The sequence below is a fragment of the Triturus cristatus genome, chromosome 6, assembly GCF_964204655.1.
Source record: "Triturus cristatus chromosome 6, aTriCri1.1, whole genome shotgun sequence".
Taxonomy (NCBI): Eukaryota; Metazoa; Chordata; class Amphibia; order Caudata; family Salamandridae; genus Triturus; species Triturus cristatus.
The window spans coordinates 868,027,382-868,048,272 of record NC_140589.1 but is presented as its reverse complement, the minus strand read 5'-3'; the positions used below and the strand labels follow the sequence as shown (position 1 = coordinate 868,048,272).

The following is a 20,891-nucleotide window of genomic DNA, read 5'->3' as shown; positions in this document are numbered from 1 at the left end:
CCAAGATGAGAGAATAGCACCTCTTTGGTCACTCAAGCACAATACCAAAGCACTTCCCACACAGGATCACAACAAATACATCAGTCTGCCAACCATACGCTTCCCCATGATGTAGAATGATACCGGTCCAAAAAGTGCTTTGGTGGCCCACTTTGGAGTATGAAGCAGTATATAGTTGGCACAATAAATTCAATATTTCCCTCTTCCCCTGCCTACTAGTCTGTCACTCTTGGTCTTTTGTATCAAAATCAAGTGAAATTTCAAATCAATGTTGTATTTCCAGTGCCCAGTCTTGACAACGTGGCAAGAAATAGTGGCCAGGACTCTTGAGTGACAGTGGGAAATCATGTCTGCGTTTGACTAGTTTTCATTTATGCCACTGATAAAGAGTTGTGAGGGACAGATGTCCCTTTGACTCTTGCTCCGATGAAGGGTGGTCAACTTCTGGCAGTGTAATCAGCACCCTCCCCAAGAACTCAAGTGGAGCAACTTGCCATTTTTAATTACAGTTCTTCCCCGAAAGCACTGTCAAGTACTGTTGTGCTCCCAGAAGAACAACAGTTTCACCTGGCACTACATCGGATTTGAACACTGAGTGTATATCCAGAGGCGGTTACCTTCTTCCTGCAGAATCCTCCATTTCCCTTTACACCACTAGCAATCACCTCACGCCTTGGTTCCTCAAAAATGTGAATATGTTCATCATTTTTTCAATTCTGGACTTGAGACAATGATTCATTTTTGGGGTCCACACTTACGGACTGTCCTGTTTTTTTGTGTCCCCCCCCCCCCCCCCGCACAAGAACCCCCAGGTGTACTTGTGTCCTATTGTGTATTTGCTACCAACGGCGTACTAAACATGCTTATCTCCTTGAAGGACACCCACAAATATTTCAAAACCCCTTTTTCCGCATGTGGCACATATCCCTGCCAGTGATAAGGCTGCTCACATTCCTAATGGTCCCTAGTGGAAGGCTCTTCGGACTGTATCCAGGGACCAAACATCAGCTCCTTCATTCTGGACAACGTAGGGACTATAGGAACTGCCCATTCTGTTCCTTCATCTGGGACCATAAGGAGGGCGTTGTAGTCTGAAATATCAAGTGTTAAATATTTTTCCAAAGTCACCAAGGTTAATTGCAGCAGGCACTGGGAATCTTCAAGAGAGAAAAAGGGGTGCGAGAAGGTTAAGACAGTGCACAAGTCCTAAAAAAAGAAGTGGGGGGACTAACCAAGTTAGGTAGCATGCAAGTGACATCACAACACTTGTCATCGCACTTGATATTATAGGAAATGACATCACAGGAAGTGGCATCACCAACACATACCTTTACAGGAAGTGACAGCACTAGAAGTGACATCAAATTTTAAGACCTCAGGCATATGTTTAGCAGGTCTATCATGAGTTCATTTGAGCGTATTATATATATATGCAAACACTCCTGATTTAGGCAGAAGACTCACTTTTGTAAGCTACACTTAAAACAATGTTGCCTTTTGTCAGCATAAAGCTTCCTTTACCTTATGATTGAGCAAACTAACTCTGCCGCCAGCCTACTCCACCAGTCATAATATTCCAAATGCAGCACTTTTCCATGTAGATGTGATTGCTTTAGTTGCCTGTTCTCTCTTATTCTTGACATAACTATATCTAAACCACCTCACATTCACCAGCACAACATGACAGCTCATACTGAAATCAGTACAACGAGAATACCCACAGAAAGAACGGGCCATAACTTTCACAGTACCACGTAACAACTCCACATCAAAATAAGTGTAAGCCATCCAGTATCCAAAGATAAGAAAGAATTGCTGTATTTAACATGCTATCAGTCTCCTTATGTGCCCCATCATCTATTTTTTACTCCCTGCTGCCATCCACCAACATATCCTTCTCACCCCAACACACAACTTGGCACCAGCCTGACTGACTTAAGCTCCCTCCTAAGTGCGTAATGACTGTTTGGTCGGGCCGACCAAACAATAATTGAGCACTTTGCATGTTCTCCATGCAGGCTGCAGTACAGCCTGCGTGGAGAACATGCCCAGGCCCCCAGTCCCTGGCTGAGCACCAAACCATGGCGCTCAGAACAATCGCAACGCTGCATTGCATTGTTGTGATTGGTTAGGGAAGCCTGGCTGCCTACAAACCACAACGCTGCACTTTAGCGTTGTGATTGGTCAGGGGAGCCTGGCTGCCTGCTTCCTGTTCCGAGGAGAGATGCGGCTGTAAGGGGAAGTTATTTTAGTTTTATAATAATCCCCTTAACGCCCCCCTCTCCGTGCCCCGCCACCCCCGATCCGTGCTGTCCGCTACTGACAATCAAGGTGGGAGAAAAGCGAGAAGAGATGGAGAGTGAGTGAATGGATGGATGGTTGGGTGGAAAGAGTTTGCGCAAGGAGATGAAGGGAGAGGGGCTGGTGTGAGCATTTTTGCTAGGGCTGTTTATTGTTCCCCCATTCTGACCCTGTTCATTTAAAGAAGTGAAATACTGTTTAATTCAAGCTTTATTGTACAAAAAGAAGAAGAGACTTTAAAGGGGCGAGCAACGTGTGCATTTTTTGACTGTGTATGGGAGACAAAACTTTTCCGCTAGAAACAATGGCAGTATTTAAATTAAATAAAAACATAAAACATGAAGGTTAAAGGGCTTATTTTAATTCATGCTCCCAGTACCTTTTTTATTTTGGTGAATTATCTGCAAGTATATTAAAATAGAATAAGACCCCATCATTAAAAAGTAGTTTGCTCTTTCGTTTCAGGAAGAATTAGCTTTCAAAACAGTGGCACGGTTTGTTCTTGCTCAGGCAAATAATATTTTAAGACATGCCAGCTTGCTTACTTGGCAACTGGAAGGCAGCTGGCATTGTTGAGTCAACAAAATCTGTCCTAACCAGCGTGACAGTATTGTGATTTGGCAGCTCAACAATGCCCAACAGGGTTTCGGTCACTGCTGACCCCAGATTGAAGGGGAGCTCCAAACATATTTTGGTTTCTTTCCTGGTAATTAAAGTTCCAATGGGCAGCACCTAACCACGCATGTTGGTTGCTCTTTCACCTGCACTAGAATTTTTAAAGCGCTGCAAAAGGGTTACTGAGATGTTTTGTACAGCCACACACCACTAGTGTTACTGTTGTGTCTTTACTTGTGCAGGAATGATGGAATCTCCTAGGTGACAGTCAGAGTTATTCTAAGAACTAGCAAAAATTCAAAAGGTGAAGGTTGAAATATCTAAACTAACCTCATCCATTAGTAATTACTCTGGGCTGCCTTCCATTCCATCATTTTTCACTCACTGACCAACCTTCTCGAAATAATATTTGTACTGGCTCCAATAGGAAAAGTCACTTTCCATTTGGGTTTAGCACACAAAAAAAGAGGCCAGGCAAGGGCAAAGAATCAATCAATTAAACAGAATTTGTATAGTACAACACTGTCACACCTATGGGTATCTGGGCGCTGTGACTCCATCGAAGAGCCAGGTCTTGAATCTCTTTCTGAAGTCTGCCAGTGAGGGGGCTGTATGAAGCTGGTGGGGAAGGTCGTTCCAGGTCTTGGCAGGGATGTAGGATTAGGAGCGCCCACCCCTGCGGCTCCAACGATGTAGGTGGTGTGTGCGAGGGCGTGTGAAGAGAAGCGGAGGTGTTAAGCGGGTTCGTGGAAGTTCAGTCAATGGTTGAAGTAGGCAGGTAATAGGCCGTGGAGGGCTTTGTGGCTGTGTGTGAGGATCTTGCACTGGCATCTTTTCTGAATGGGGAGGCAGTGGAGGTCTCTCAGGTGGGGGACGATGCAAGTTAATTTGGGGAGGTGCAAGATGAGTCTGGCTGCAGAGTTCTGTATAATCTGGAGTCTTGTAAGGAGCTGGGTGGAAATGCTGGCGGCTGGCGATGAGGGCCTGAGCGACGGTCTTTCTGGTGTTAATTGGGATCCATCTGAAGATTCTGCAGAGCAAGCGAAGTGTGTGGAAGTAGAAGGAGCCTGATTTGTGGTTTCATGGTCCGTTGCATCATCACAAACATTAACAAGGCCCTTAAAATGTAGTTTAAAACCGAGGGGGAGCTGGAAAAAACATATTGAACAAAACCAGGTGTTATACAAAGAAATGATTATTGCTGTGTTGTTTATTTGTTAGTGCTTTCTGTTGTGCTTAGAAGGTGTACAATGGTCACTTCAGGGAGCACATAAATGAAACTAGGAAGTATTGCTTAATACAATAGTGAGTGGAACATAAGAGCTTAAAAACAGTATTAATAGCTTTCATAAAAATGTAGACTCCAGTGGTCAGTTTATATACATTGCACTATTGACTGGGATATTTTGCACTGGTGACCAGGCAATTTTGCCCAAGTATATGCACATGGGTGTCCGCAGAAATTTTTCCAGTGGGGCGGCAAAATGTTAACGTCTCCCCCTGTTTTTCTGACTGCTTTCTCCATTCTCAGACCAGACACCTACAGAACTGTGCGTCTCATCAGCTCATAGATGGGTAGAAACTAGACGCACACCAAACTGAAAGTGCGCACATTCCATACTTAATACAATCAGTTGCCTACAAATCTGGATATCCCCTCAGCTGAACACAGGCATAATAAAACGGTATAACTGGCAAAACCCACAACAGCAAAACGCTACATGCATACAACCTACAGCGAGGTAAGGAATCATCAGAACTGTACTTGCACAATGCCCAGAGATGTACGTAGGCCAGTCAGAAACAGTACTGGTGCCATAAGAAACCGAACTGAATACAACCAACCATAAAGGTCACTCTCCTATAAAATTGGGTCAGCAAACAAGTCGTGCCACAACAAGTTTCTCGACAGTCACCTGAAGCCCGCAGACAGTTAATGGACCATCCACCACCCTCTCATGGATGAATCACAGTCCACCTGCCTGCCAGATTCCACAGCTGTCACTGAGCTCCAGGGGTATTGGTCACTTATCTCCCACCCTGTGTAACCGACCCGTGTACCTCCCGCTGCGCCAGCGATCATTGTGTATAAAGACTTGCAGCCTCATGAACAACAGCCGCACCACCCCAACCTCTGAGCACTAATTCTCCCCAGCCGCCCCTGACCGCATGAGTGCCCACTCCCAGTTCCCCAGGCTGCACCCTCCTGCGACTCCTCACCTTGAGCAGGCCGCACCACAGGAGGCTATACACCCCCCCCCCCCCCAAGTGCCAGCGAGAAACCCGGCATTCCGCCATAGTGAAGGCAGCCAGCATGGGTGCCTGGCAGGGGCAGAGAGCCAGCCGTGCTTGGCCTGCCATGTCCTGGCCTGGGCAGGGAATCTAGCGTAAAGGCGGTGAAAGCAGCGGGTATAGGCAACGGGTATAGGCCCGGGCGAGGGATGCCGAACTAACTGAGGATGTGGGCAGGGCCCGGAGACAGGCCTGTAGGGTGCAGATAACCATGTGGGAGGCAAGTTCACAGAACTTGCGGCCAGAATGCTTGCTTTGAACGAGTGTCATGTCATTGCCGGGTTTAACCCTCTTCTCGATTCCGTGCCTGCAGCTCCGTCCCCTGTCCAGGCCCGTTGGCTCGGCGTTGAAACGACCTCCACATCTGAAACCCCACCCACACTGCATCCCCGCCTCCCATGCTCTGATGGCACTGCCATCCCAGGCATTGACCACCACTTCAGTCCAGGCCTACCTCGCCGAGTCTGGTCTCCTTATGGGGCCTTGCCCTCTGGACGAATACAATATTCTAAATACTGTATTGTGTTCTCATGAAAACCCATACAAGCACTAAAGAATTATATGCATGGGGATTAATTGCTTGGGGGGAGCACGTTTGCCAACAATTGACTAAATGATGTATTTCTTTGCTATACTGCTGTCTGTTACCTTTCGGTTACTACATGTAGGAAAGGGAGTCATTTGCACGTTCTCCTAAAGTAATCTGAACAGTGAACGCACAATAATTCAGCAATTAAATGTATGCCTATGTGTAATGCCGAATCCTACAGAAATGTAAAAATATTAAGAAAAAACGTCTCAGCCACCACATGGTCACATGCTTCAACATATTTTTTTTTTTTAAGAGTATTCTTACTGAAGAGCAAGGCCTCCACAGAGGAACTGGCGGGAAATATGGAAGCCCTCTAAGTGGAAAAGAAGACCACGCACTCAAGGGATATGTGACTTCACCAACAGCAGCGCTCCCAGTTAGTTCTTAATATCGAACGGCCCGTGCCGCACCAGTAGTACGGCCCACGGTGCAGCCACCCGGCCCAGGCGCTATTATTTTTGGTAACATAGCACTCCAGCAGCCCAGTGTGTCACTGGGCTGCTGGAGTGCCAGCCTTACAAAAAAGAATGGCATCCAGCCGCAGCCCGCACCACTCCACAGCAGTGCCGGCACCAGTACGGCCAGCACCGGGGATCCAGGGGGAAGGGGCCCCCTCCCCTGCAGACGCCCATGTATATGCATTGGCCCACTAGACAAATTAACATTTTCAGACAGTGTGAATGTTGTTCTTGTATTTATTTATTTTTTTGTTCATTTATACAGAGCACCTTGGGCCGTTTTACAGATGACTGCGCCAACGCTAATTGTCGCTGTGCGCCAGAGTATGCGCCCGACGGCATTACAGAGGATCGGTCTGTAATGCGGTTGTGATGTTGGCGCAGATATTGAATTCTGTGTTTATATGTGTTTGAGTCTGTGCTCATATTGTATTAGGGTACAGACGCAAACGCACATAAACATAGACCTACAGGGTGCACAGCGACAATTAGCGCTGGCGCAGTCATCGGTAATCCGGCCCCTGGACTGTTCGGTTTGAGGACCCTTGACATTACAAAAGAGGTCAACAAATTTAATTTACATCAAGATGGAGAGAAGATTCAGCAAACTTTGAGAGACATAGATTTAAGTAAGCGGTTTAGGCATCATGTGAAAAGCTCTTTTGTGGTTGGAAACACTTCAATTTTCAAAATATACCTTGGAATTTACAGCCTTTTTTGTGATCACAAGCATTACAATTTGCAAAATCACAGCTTGGAATGTTTTGGAGATTTTGAGATAAAAAATATCCAAGATGGCCACCACGTGTGTGCACGCTTCATGACGCACCAGCAGCTATTTTGACAGTTTTGGTTTATCATTCCATCATGGCCAATGGTTATTTTAGAATGGTAAATTGAAACTTTTAAAGGACAACATAAAGAGGTGTGAGCTGCATGGCTTAGCTAAGCAGCCATGGCCAATGATCAGTGTTGCAACCAGAGTCCTGGCACTAGCCAAATCTCAGTGAGGCCTTGGATGGGAGGAGGGGGGGGAGAGAGTGGAGAAGTCCTTAGAATGTGGCACCACCTCCCTCATTCTGCAAGGCTACACCAACTCCATCCAGGCCTCAGGAGATACCCCATCCTACTCTGTGCAGCTTCCACCTTACAGACAAGGGGACTGCTCAATACGCCCCTTGCTGATCCCAGGCAACTGCGAGAGGCACCATTTCCAGGATTAAATCAAGCTTTCCGCATGCCAAAAAGTGGGATGCATAAAATATTTGGAAGCAGGCACATGCTGCTTGCTTGGTGGCAAAAATCCTGGGACTCTAAATTACTAAGACGGGTGGATCCCAAGAAACCCCTTCTACAAGCCCTACAAGTGGCGCTGATATTTAGAGGGTTTAGAGCTCTTTTTCCTAGACTTAGCTCTGCCATCCTCACCGCCCCTATCCTCCTGTCATAATCTCCCAACCTCGGTCCTGCCACATTGTGCCATGATACCTTGCACTAACTGCGAAGCGCTAAAATGGAAGGTTGCAGAGACTGAGACAAAGGCAATGCCCTCTTTTAATGTTCTTTGCTGCGGTTCTTCTACTATACGGTATCTAAGGTACTACTAAACCTAAACTGCACACCGGCCATACGAAGTGGAAAAAAGTTTGCAACTTTACATGCCCAACTAAAATTCGGACACATACCTTTTATATGTTCTTGTTATGCTTGAGCGTTTATGTAAATAGTTGTTTCTTGTTAGTTGAGTAAACTGCAAAGGGCAAGCATAATCTTTAGAACAATGACAGATAGTGCCTTACATCTAGTAGGTTATTCTGTTCCCTGATCTATTGTGCTGGAGTCACATTCTTATAATAAATACCAGCAATAACTGGATTAAGCGGTTTACATTTGCAAAAATAAGGGAGCGCAAAAGGATAACAGAACATTTGTGCATTAGGGCGCGAGAATCTGCACAGTATCGTTGCCACAGAGTCACACACACTTTAGATTCTCACAACATTCTCTTACCATAGCCTTGCATTACTTTGGATTGGACATCACAATGTGCACAACTTTGCTAGGAAAGGATGAAAATGGGATGGGTCACCAGCCACAAAGGTATCAGCATGCCAAAGCAACACTTAGGTGAAAAATGCAGTAATTCACAAAATATGAATTTGGGCTTGTAAATGGATTTATGCACACTTAAAAATCAACTGGTAGGGCAAAAATGTCTGTGTGAACAAATCAGTGCACACAGTTGAGTCATGGCCACTTCAGAGCTGAGTGAACTGCCAAAGCAGATCACACCCACAAGCCTGCAAGCTTCTGAGCCTTGACACACGCTTGCAAGAATATTCCACCTGGATATGGTTGGAGATATATTACTGTCAAGGGTAGGAGTACGTTTGAAAACCGGAAATGAACTTCAGAAAGAGAACCCACAAAATTGGTGGCGGTATAGTAAGAGAACTTTATACTGGGAAACATATTTCCCCGTGGAGGTATAACATATGCATTTCAGAGTTTAATTTAAATATGCATAAATGTAAATGCATGAAAGTACTCGATGGAATATGTGATACACATGGATACTCAGGAGTGCTCACAGCTAAAAATGTACACCAATCACAGATATAAGCCACTCATACCAGTGTAGGGTGTCAGAGCACTTTACATCACACACACATTACACTGAGACAGGTGTGTAAATCAGTGTATAGGAAATGCTACATAAGACAGAACTACAAGGTGTAGGAGTCACATGTCATCAATAATAGTTTAAGAGGGCTTGGTCTGGAGAAGCACAAACTCGGAATTTAAAACGCAACACCATGGCTGGGGGTTCTCTTTAATAATCAGGATTGATTTTCATCCAAATGAATCCTTTTTCAAACATTAGGATAATGAAAGATTGGGAATAGATCAAAACGCCTTAATCTATACCTTGCCGTTTGTATTCAGCTGAATGATGACAGTAAATACCTTACCACGTTCTATGTTGAGATTATACCTTATAAACTGCAAGAAACAAAGGATCTCTCAGACAAAAGCAGCACCCCACTGCCCCTATGTACATGATATGCACTTTGTGATCTGAATGGTACACGTCCTTTGCAGTAGGCATAATAACGTTCTGGGCTACCTTGTGATGAGTCGAAAGTTCCACTAGACAAAACTTTAATCTCTCTCCAGGAAGAACATTAATCACTGGCCTTATCTTGAGGTTTATATTGTTGCCTGAAATTTTCTGGAGTCAAGGAACGCGGCAGCAGGTGCTTTTACAACCATAAATTACTTGCAAACACAACGCCCACCCAAAGTCGGCGCCCCGTGCGGTCGCGCAGGTCGCACTGCCCTGGAGCCGGCCCTGAATGGATATACAACATACAACCCAAGAGTGTAGCCAATGATAGAACCCCTGTACCAGAGCACAGCTCCGCGCTCAAGGCGATCCTCGTGACTCCCAAGTAATAGCCTGTTTCATCACACACAGTCATTTCGCTGCCAATTACAGAGTTAATACCTGAAAGTGAGAAGTCTCCCTTCTGAGTTTCGCTTTCCCGGACCAGGAATGTCCCCCTCTTATTTCCAGCAAGCGACAGGTTTTTATCCGCATCCGTCCGTTTGAGGGCGCCAAAATACCACCTGGAGAGAGGAACACGGATCAATACAAGTCTGACAATCTAAAATTCATATTTTACTGCATAATCCCCAAAGGTTGCTGATTTTCTGAAACACTCGTGCTCTGTAATCCTGTTCTCAAGCCGTCCAGGGCTGAAAGTGCCAATCGGTATGTACTGGGTAAAACAGGTAGGTATGAAACAAGCAGTGGCAAAAGCCAATGAGTCGTGCCTTTAATATGTGTGATTTGTGCAGTTGTTATTATAATGGGATGGAATATGTTAGAAGCCATGTGTTTTTCTGTAGGCTTGTGTGAATGTTAGTTTGAAAGTTTGTGTATTTTAAGTTTTAAATATTGTTCGGTAGTAGTTTGTTTTCTTATTTATAAGTATTTCAATAACTGCTTCTGTTAAATAAAAATGTTGTAAAAAAACTTTTATGAAAATACACTGAAGTATTTCTATTGCAAGAGAAGTATAAATCAATAATTAAGTATTTTTTGAAGAAAGCAAAAATATTACTTTATATTCAGCATGTAGTACAATAATTGTAAATATTTATGGGACAGGCAGTAGCCAATCACATAATGCCAGAAGTTTTGTTTCATGTGCTCCGTCGATGTAGGGTAAATATTAACATAGCCCGATATGAATGGGCAGTTCAGGAAGCAATATAACCCGCATCATAAGGATGAAAGGTCAAGTAGGCTTGTTGCAATTCCAACCTGTGCCCTGCTGATAACACACATGCAGGCAGGTGCCTTTGGCCAGCCGGACTCGTCACCAGTTAGCCGAAATGAATAGCACGTGCACATCCGTACAAGGCAGAGGCCACCACAGTGAATGCACTGAAACACCTCAACAAAGATGCCGCAAGCGTGTTTCATGATTTCTGTTCTGTCTTCCAAATCTCGTTCTTACGCTGCTCTAAATTCGTCTACCTGACAAAAGCAACGTGCTTTAACAATATAGATTTTTTTCAAATTTTGGTCACACAACAAAGCTTCATCTCTTTCTTCAAATATTAATGCACTCTCGGGAAAGGCATGATGGGAAGGCACATTCTCTTAAGTTTGAGTGCAACACGGAGTACACCTCTCACCATTTTCGTTCAATCAATACACTGACTGGGCTTACATCAAACAAAACAACAACAAACAAGCGACAAATGTTCTTTCAAACATACACTGTGTGGAATAGGCTGAACCCAAGTAAGTGTGTTTAGAGCTCCCTAGTGAGTACAAACAATATGTTGTGTCCATCGGGTAATCAGCAATCATGCAAACGTGAAATCATTTATAACGCGTGTTTATTTCTTACAAACATTTTAAATCATGGTTCGAGACATCCGGGAATTTAGGAAACACATAAGAAATGAGCACTTCGTTACAAAGTGAGCATTGGGCATTAGGCAACGGCCGCAGTGAAAAGCCACTGCTCTATTTAAAAATAATTTTCACAAGCGAACAATGTATCACATTGGACAATAATTCACTGTCACATTCCACAAGCAACAAGTGTGACCCTCATGGCGGGCGGCATGTGGACATTCACATCTGTGCTTGCCTTGTCCTTATCACGCAGAATGGGCCTCTGCTTTTAGCACAGCCAATAGAGCTACAGGAAACAAAGATTTTGAAAAAAATAATGTGCAATTTTCATTACTAATTTTATAAGTGTTTCATTATTATTCATGCAATGTTCTTTCCTACTTATATCACAGGCATACAGTTCCTTATTTATGTTACTTTCACCCTATCTGCCGCTTTTAGGTCAAGCATTCGAGACCTCTTGTATATACTTTTATGTGTATGTACTTTGTGGGCTCTGGAAATCAGCTCTAGGACTTGTCTGCTTCCGCTTAGGGACTTTCTTCTCTGTTCAGCTGCCTCTATTTAACTGTCTTGATAGAAAACGACCAGCAGAGGTCAGTAAAGTACCAGAAATGCTTTCTGCTGAGGGACTTTATGTTTTTTATTTTTTCTGGTAACGGACTCTATTTAACTTTCTTGATAGAAAACGACCTGGAGAGGTCAGTAAAATATCAGAAAAACTTTAGAATTCTCTAGATTCCAGTCCATAGAAATTGTCTTCCACAAGTACCCGTAGGCAATAATATTTTGTTAATTCTTGTATTTTCAGTGAAATAACCGTTGAAGGCCCTGATTTTATATTAAAAACAGAGCTTTGGACTATACCATTTCCCACTGAAAGGCAATATTTCTCTCCATGTGTTTCCATACCTGGCAAGTCACGCAGTTTGGTACTTACTTTCCCTCCATGTTATAGAACAGTAGATGTTTCAGCACCCAGGATAATGTGCTGCATAGCTAAATGCATATAAGGTCCCAAAGGCGAGACCGATTGCATTACAAATGCTTGTTTATTAATGCTTTAGTTACTTACACCCACAACTATATTACTCTATGCCACTTCACGCTACTTTACACCCCTCTACAGCACTATACACCAATCTACTCTACACCACTCCACTCCACTCCACTCCACACAATGCCTCTCTATGGCACTCTATACCACTATATTCCACTCGACGCCACTCTACTCGGTGGCACTCCACTTCAGGGCAAACTACACCACTCCACTCTATGCCACTCCATTCTAAGCCACTCGACTCCACATCACTCTACTCCACCCCACTCTATTTTACCCCATGCTACTCTACGCTACTCAATTCTACACCACTCTACTTCATGCGACTATGCCATGCCACTCTACGCCATTCCACCTAACTGTATGTCATCTGACTCTATGCCACGACACACTACGCCATGCCACTTTACTCCACGCCACTCAACTCTAAGCCACTTTACGCCACACCACCCTATGCCATGCCACAGCATTCTACTCTACTTTAAGGTACTCTACGCACTGCACTCTACTCTGCGCCACTCCACTCTGTACCATACCATTCAACGTCACTCCAAATCACTCTACTTCACTCTATGCCACATCACCTCACACTACTCTACACCACTCCACTTTTCACCCCTCTACTCGACCCTCCTCTAAGCCAATCTACTCTACACCCCACCACTAAATTTAAGTCATGCTGAACAGCAGAAATTACAACTTGGCTAACAGACATTGTCAAAGGCAGTAGCTCTCCTATAGGCGAGACCTATTGGCTTTGCCAAAGCTTATTGTCTAGCGTCAAGATGCCCCTGAGGATGAAGGTTTGCGCTCTATATATGGTATGCTATTCTAATATAAATCCCATTACAATAGCAACCAATAAAAATCCTGATAATTTATTTCAAGTCTCCGAATTGCTGTCAATAATAATCGTAATTGTTCTACGCATGACAGTCAATTTGAATAATGAAATCATGCTGTCTAAACGAATCAATCTCGTTCCAACAGTCTGTAACCCATATCAAATACACCACACACAGATATCCCATTTAAATAATTAGTCTCTCAGCACTGCAATGCCTTTAAATATTGAAAGGACACTTTCCAAATGTATTGTTCCCCTTTGTTCAATTAGCTTTTTCCCCCCAAGAAATGTCAATAAAAGTTTTAAAGTCTGCTTAGAGAGTTGTCTATTGTTGGATAAACTTCCAAAGAGCGCCTGCGAAGCCCCTCATTCACACAGACAAATAGTGCTTTTCAATAGATGTTTGTCACAGTAGTAAGGTAAAAATTAACAAATAAATAAATACTGGGATTTGTATAGCGCGGCTAATCACCTGTGAGGGTCTAAAAGAATACTGACCCCGAGCGATTGGCAGAGGTTAGATTTATTGCAAGCATTCTTCTCATCATCCATTGTCTTACAATGGCTGTGCTGTAATCACCTATGTGCAATATGGACAATACAGAAATACTTATTTGGGCCTTTTTCTTGTGACAAGTGGGCCGACTGTTGGCCCGACAGAGCCACTTCTTCGCCTCTTCCTGGGGAAGTAGCTAAACATCTCGAGGTCAAATTTGATAACCAACTCTATTTCCAGTCACAAGTGTCGGCTATGGTGGGGACTTTCTTTGGCCTGCTCCGGACACTTAGGACATTTTCACACTTCCTTCCGTTATCTGCCAGGAAGATAGTTGTCCATGCCTTAATAACCGCGAGACTAGACTATGCCGATGTTATTTATCAGGACATTCCTTACTACCCGATTAAGAGGTTCTCTTGAAAGCCAGGAACAACCTTCTTCTTTAGCTTCAGAAGCTGTAGAAGGTACCTCAAGAAATGTTTTTTTGATCAGGTACAGTCCTTCAGTCTCCGGTGCCCAGAGACTCTTTGGAGCAGCCGTAGCGCTTTATACGTTCCATTTCATTTCATTTTGAGTGTTGGAAAGAATATTGACTTATAAAGATGTTGACTCCATAATATTGACTGCATGCATGGAAAAGTACAGATTTACTATACTTCACTCCACTTTTACTTATCTTGGCTATATGTTGGTATTGTGGAGTCAATATAAGAACAGGGCGATATTTAAATTTTGAAGGAAAGCTGGATTAAACAAATAACTTTGTTTACACCTTGGGATCACTCATTTTTCTTCTTCAGTTGGGGGGCAGGGGGTTACAGGAAAGACTTTATCTGATAGTGGTAGCTTCACCCTCTTCCCCAATATTGTGCCTCCACACAAAGGTTTGAGTCGTGTGGCAGAACCCACTTCCCAATTTAGGTGTGGATTTGGAATGGAAAGTAAACATCCTCTCCATCTTGCTAAGTTCTAGTAATTACAACAGGCCACACAAGCCAAGAACATTATCCACCTGGGAATTCCATCATTTGTCCAGAGATGGCAGCTAACATCTCACTGCATCATCTGGCAGACAATAAACCCACTGTGCAGCCTCATCAGATCTGCAAAAAAAGTACTTCTGCCATGCAGACCTCATTGTCAAGGCTGGAGTATGTTGGCTCATCTCTAAATGTGATGATTGCTCTGCCTCTTATCCTAGTGGCCTTGTGACGTGAAACAAAGACCAGATGAAAGCACTGCTCTAACCAGTATCTTAAAATAGGCTTAATTAGGGTTCTATCTGCCAAGTGCAGACTATTGTCTAGTCTGGATGGTCAAATGTATGTTTTCTAAATTTACATCTTTGTGACATGGAATGCAACAATGATATTGCTTAATTGTTTGCATCCTTCTCAATCTGGATCCCTTTGCAATAATTTAAACATCACCATGACATGGTACATCTAGTAGTTCATTCCTGTCAGACAACACTACATTTCCTCAAGTCAGTCATTACCCTTTATTTCCCCCTATTTGTAATTCACATTACATATGCTTGCAGGAGTAACAAAGAATCTACCACTGTGTGCTATTTCTTGGTTCCTCCGAAAACTTTCTAACTGAAATTCTACCTCTTAGCAAGCGGTATTAATTATGAATACATGTAAGGAAGAGAAAGAAAGCCATTTCTAAATGTAGAACTTGTCTCCGTTGCATGTTTGTATGAATGTGTCATTTCTATAGCGCAAAGCTAGGCAAAAGGCATCAGAGCACTACACAGGGCCAAAGACAGGTATAAAGTCAATGAGCAATATGAGAGTAGTTGGTTAAAAGCTGTTAATGCATTGTGTTGCTGTGTTCTTTAAAGAGGTGTGCCTTCAACTCTTTCCTAAATTGAAACAGCGTTAGGGCAGTCCAGACAGATACAGGGATGTTGTTCCAAATTGAGATGGAGAAGGCCTGTTGTCTTGTTTTTTCTTTTTTACACTTCTTGGTTTGCAGTCTGCGGGTGTGCTGAGAACCACATGAGTTAGTGAGCTTGTCTACAAGAAAAAAGGGGGTGCTGGCCGTGATGGCTTTGTAAATGATGCAGTTAGTTTTGAAGATGGTGTGGGCCAGCAAGGCGAACCAGTTTTTTTATCGGGATGGGGATAGTGTGATTACATTGCTACTGGACCTGGCTAATAAGTTGATACCCTGTTCTAGATTTTTAAAAACCAATCACTCATTTGATGAGATGGCTCTTTGTAAAGTCATAAAAATATCTAATAATTATATATTTGATAGGTTTCCAGGAAACACTCAATTATTAGATAGCAGGACATAGTGTAAGGCGTGTAGAAGTTAAACACATGCAGTATGACAACAGTGACTGAACTGGAAACCCCCGGGCAGCAACAGATAACATTCTTCATGAAATGTAGGCCTTAATAGCATGCAGTGAGCTTACGTTGTGCTATTGTATCTTGCATTGTTCTATGCCAGCTGTTTCAGCCTGTAGTATGACATTATGTAGAACGTAGAGAGTCACAGAGAAGCTATTCAGAAGGAGAATGAGCAGGATCCTAGTGGTGTGTAACTGTTTGCAATAATTATGTAACTAACTACTAATGATAACTGTAGGAAATTGGGTTACTGGTTGAGGGGTGTGAAAGCCTACTCAAGCAGCAATCACAGTTCTTGTTCGGGTGAAACAGAAGCAAACCACAAATTAACCTGTGCTCAAGTCCTGGCAGCTTGGCATAAAAGCAGTCAGACTTAACGTAGAGGAAAAGTGTAAAGCATTTATGCATCAATTCAAACAATAATAAAGTGAAAACACAACACAAGAAAAAGCATTTCAAACAAAAGAAGTTAAAACACAACGCATGAAAAATTCCACACCAATTTAGAAAAATAGAGTAATATTTAATAGATTATTTGACACAAAAACAACAAAAATCCAATTAGTAGAATCAGAAATATGCAGTGTTAAAAGTTTCCTGAAAATCAAGCACTATATAAACAAAAAAAGCCAGCGGCAGTTATCTGGTTGCGGTAGCCAGGGTCCAATTCACAAGTTCAGGCCAACCGCAATGGAGTGAGGGCCAGATACAGAATTGAGTTCAGTCTGATGAAGAAGTACTTTGTGGCCTGGGTGCTGAGATGTGAAGTCCTTGCGTCAAGATGCGCAGGCCAATCTCGATGCGCCATCGATGAGGAACTGCGATGCTAGGTCCGGCGTCGAGATGAGTCACACAGTGGTGGAGTCAATGGCCATTGATGAGGATTTGCGATGCGAGGTCCTGTGTGATCGTGAAGATACTGGAGTGGGTTGTGAAGACTTGCACTGCAATGCATTGGTGCAGGGTATGAGATGCATCACGCTCTGGTCGGTACTGGCGTCGGGCTGCGTCAGTGTCAAAGAAACCACTGGAGCTTGCTAGGATGTGAGCTGAGATGCATCAAGGATGAGCTGTGTCGAGCTGCGCCGGAGTTGATGATGGGCTGCATCGCTCTGCATCAATATGTCTGGAGATGCATCGATGTGGAGGAAGCCTGTTATGTTCCTGTGGCTTGAACAGGGAGGCCAGCCAACTGACACTTGGAGATTTCCTGGAGTACTGGGTCCACACAGGCAGGCTGGATTCAGCAGGGCAGCTCACAGCAGCAGAAGAGTCCTAGTGCAGGACAGATCGCCTTGGGCAGCAAAACAATTATTTGTCAGCAAGCAGGTCAGCAAGGCAGAATTAACAGCAAGTCCTTCTTCCTGGCAGAGTACACAAGTCCAGAAGTGATCTGGTGCCCACCTTAAAGTTCTGAAATTTCCTTCCTCCCTACCCTGGCCGCAGCTCGACTGGTGGCACAAAAGACTAGTGTGAAACCCTTTGTGAGTGTGTGGAGGAAGAGTCTTTGTGATGTGTGAATGTGATCGGTGACCGCTCTGCCCCGTCAAGTTAGTGATGGCCCATCCTACCAATACCTATCCCGCCCTTTGTCTTACTGTCTGGGAGCAATATACAAATACCAACTGCCGGCTACATCTAGTCATGTGTTCGAGGATACAGGCTGCAGGCACCAAATGGTTGGGACAAGAAAATGCCAACTTTCTAAAACTGCCACTTTCATGAGAATGACCTAAAATCCAACTTTACCACTAAAAGGTTATTTACATTACAGTTCTTTAGAGACCAAGCTTGACATTCCTGCCTGCTTCCAAATGAAAGTTGTCACTTATTAAATGTAACCAGGTAACTCAATGTTATCCTATGGGAGAGGCAATCCTTGCAGTAGTAAAAAATGAATTTAAGAGTTTTTCACTACCACGACATGTAAAAGTTAAACGTACATGTCGCACTTTTTACATACACTACACTGCCTATATGGGCTGTTTAGGGTCTACTATAGGGGTGACATATGTATTTAAAAGGTTTAGGCCTGACAAAAGGTTTATTTTGCAGGTTTAAAAATGCACACACAGGCTGCAATGGCAGATCTGAGACACGTTTAAAGAGGCTACTTAACCGGGTGGCACAATAAGTGCTGCAGGCCCATTAGTAGCAATTAATTTACATGCCCTGGGTACATGTAGTACCACTTTACTAGGAAACAAAACCATCAGGCGATGCACTTACTTTACCACAGAGGGGATACACAGTCAATGCACCCTTGAAGAGCACAATGGTCCAAGGGACCCCAACCCCTCTCAATATTCTCACAGCATCCGACTGCGAGTGAATCTCTGTGCCCCCTTTAAAACTAAAGGTCGACTTGCTGTCGGACATTGAAAAGCAGATCAGCGCAGTGCTTAAAATTGACAGGCCGCCTTTCAGTAATGCTATATTGCCAGTGCAAGTTCATGTTCATGCCTGCACTGGGAACATAGCAGTCAGTGATAGCATTCAGTGTGATAGGGTGCAATATCCTTGTATACACCCTGTGCACCATGATAAAGGTGCACCATGGTGCAGACCAGGGCAGAGCACCCTATCACACTGAATGCTATGTTCCCTGTGAACCCTACATTTAATACAGGCCCTGTAATTCTGCTAACAATGCTGGTCATGAAAACAACCAAGAGAGTTCAGGAAGCAGTGATGGGAAGTAGCAAAAAAAAAGACAATCGGACCCATTTAGAAAGGCATTTATTAGCATGGCAAGTAGTACCTCACAAGTACTCTTTTACATACTCTTACATGCGCCTGCGAATTGGGCCTGAAATGTCCAACTGCCTATTAGAAATGACTGTGCCCTATCTGCACTTTTACAATTAGTAATGATTGCATTAGAATATTAACATTTTAATCCCCTATTACATATTTTGGGACAAACTCCCAAAGGCGTGTAAAGCATGTTAAGTTTTCTTTTTTTTTTAAAAAAAAAGGTACTACAGGGCCTGTATTATGTAAATGGCACATTTCATTGTTTGCACTAGATGCACCTTTTAAAAGGTGCACCCAGCGCAAACACTGAAAATGCGCCTCATAATGGGGAATGTGCTGCCCCCAGGGCAGCTGCGAACTTGCCCTGCCCTGGGGGCAGCGCATTCCTGTGAAAAACGTTGTGGCTGCTTTGAAGGCCTGGTTGGAGAGAGAGGGAAGTGGAGAGATCTGTTTGGATTGACATTTTTACTAACATGCCATATCTGAGTGTCTTTGTGAAATGTAAAGAAGCTATCAGATTGTACTGATATTTAGGACCTGAAGTGGTGGACTATATTAAAGTCCTCCAAATTGTCCAGCAATGTGTGACAGGTCTCTTCTGCTATTCCATGCCCGTTTAGTTAGCGATAGCTGTTTTTTGGCTGTATAGCGCTGGTGATGGACAACCCTCATAGCAGATATGTCTTGTTTGAATCTAAGAGGTATATGTTACAATTTTTTTGCTGACTGCCACATATTGAGGTTTTAGTAATCCTGTGGGCCATAACGGTTATATATGGCAGTACATAACTATATAATGCTAAGGCAAACTACAGGTCATCCCTTTTTAGTTGGTTAATCTGCAAATGTAAAGGCTGCTTGGAAGCAGGTATTGGCTTTAATTGATGGAGTCACTCAAAGCTTTCTGATGACAAAGATGTATTCTTTTTGTGAGGTATTGCAACAGTATTATCATCGGAGCTGTGGAATGTGTGCTTTCGATGGGCAAATATACAAATGTTTGAGCTAGTTGTATTGCCAAAATCTATACTTTTGAAGCAATTTTTTATATTTTAAACCTAAATGTTTTGCTCATTTTGTGGCAGCCTATCTAATACTATATGTAATGCAAATGTAAAAGAATGGCATAGATATTCACAATGCTTTTTGTCACAGGCTGGCAGTGGTGGCTGCAAATTAACGGGGGTGGTGAGGCAGGCGGGCAGACTGGTGGAAGTAAACAAAAAAGAAATACATTTAAAAAAAAATACTTACCTACAGGCCGGCTGCCACCTCTTGGTCTTCTTCGCCCGCTCCAGGGGCAGGAACAAGGAAACACCCAGGCTTCCAGACTTCCCTAGCCAATCAAGACGCTGCTATGGTCTGGCATGGTTTTGTGGTCAGAGAGGGACTGGGGGCCTGGGCATGTTCTTCACCTGAGCCTGGGTGAAGAACATGCAAAGTGCGCATGACTGTTTGGCCGACCCGAGAGCCAGTCCTGAGCACTTAAGTGAGTGCCTACCACTCCTTCCCTGTTCCTGTTAGAGCCAGCCCCGCCCCTAACCAGCCAAGCCACTGAAAAATAAAATGATAATAACGTTCGTTATTTTCATTTTATTTTTCCTTTTTCAAATGCTCACAGAGCAGTGGGGCGACGCTCCTCCGCCTTCGCGGAGGAGCTGCCCCTGCAGGCTGGGACCTCGTAGAACTAAAAGTGCACAAGTCACTGTTCCCCACTGCACCAACCAGGATTCAATTCTGTAGCTCCCTAGCTAAACACACACATAAGCACTGACCGAATGAACCAACAGAGGTTTCATAACGATAAATAGTGCAGTTCCTATACTTTTTAATGCACTTCGACGGCTGCATAGACATCTCCGAACAAACAAACAAGGTGCACAGAACCATTGCAGCTCTTCGTTCACTATTCACTAGACCACGTTCTTTCTCGCTGGTCATCTGCAACCCGCTCCTGATTTCACTTAAGAGCAGTGCCTTGTTTGGAAATAATAACATAGGTGTTGAGTTGCGCACACTACTATCACCAGCTTCCGGCTCTAGGAGGATTTAAAAGAAAATACAAAATAAACTAGAAGGTCACGTGCAATTTCTGTCCCGTTGTTTACATAGTGCTTGATACTGCATCTCAGACGGTTTACAAGCACAATTTGCTTGATAAGAAAAGT

General features: G+C 43.6%; 1 protein-coding gene across 1 annotated transcript in view; it reads right to left on the bottom strand.

The window, feature by feature from the left end:
• The window catches only part of FRK (fyn related Src family tyrosine kinase), a 243,328-nt gene that overhangs the window by 131,825 nt on the left and 90,612 nt on the right, over nt 1-20,891 (bottom strand). Inside the window, exon 2 of the mRNA XM_085611457.1 lies at nt 9,767-9,888. Within this exon, the coding sequence (XP_085467583.1) occupies nt 9,767-9,888 (122 nt within the window). The remainder of the gene's footprint in view (nt 1-9,766; nt 9,889-20,891) is intronic.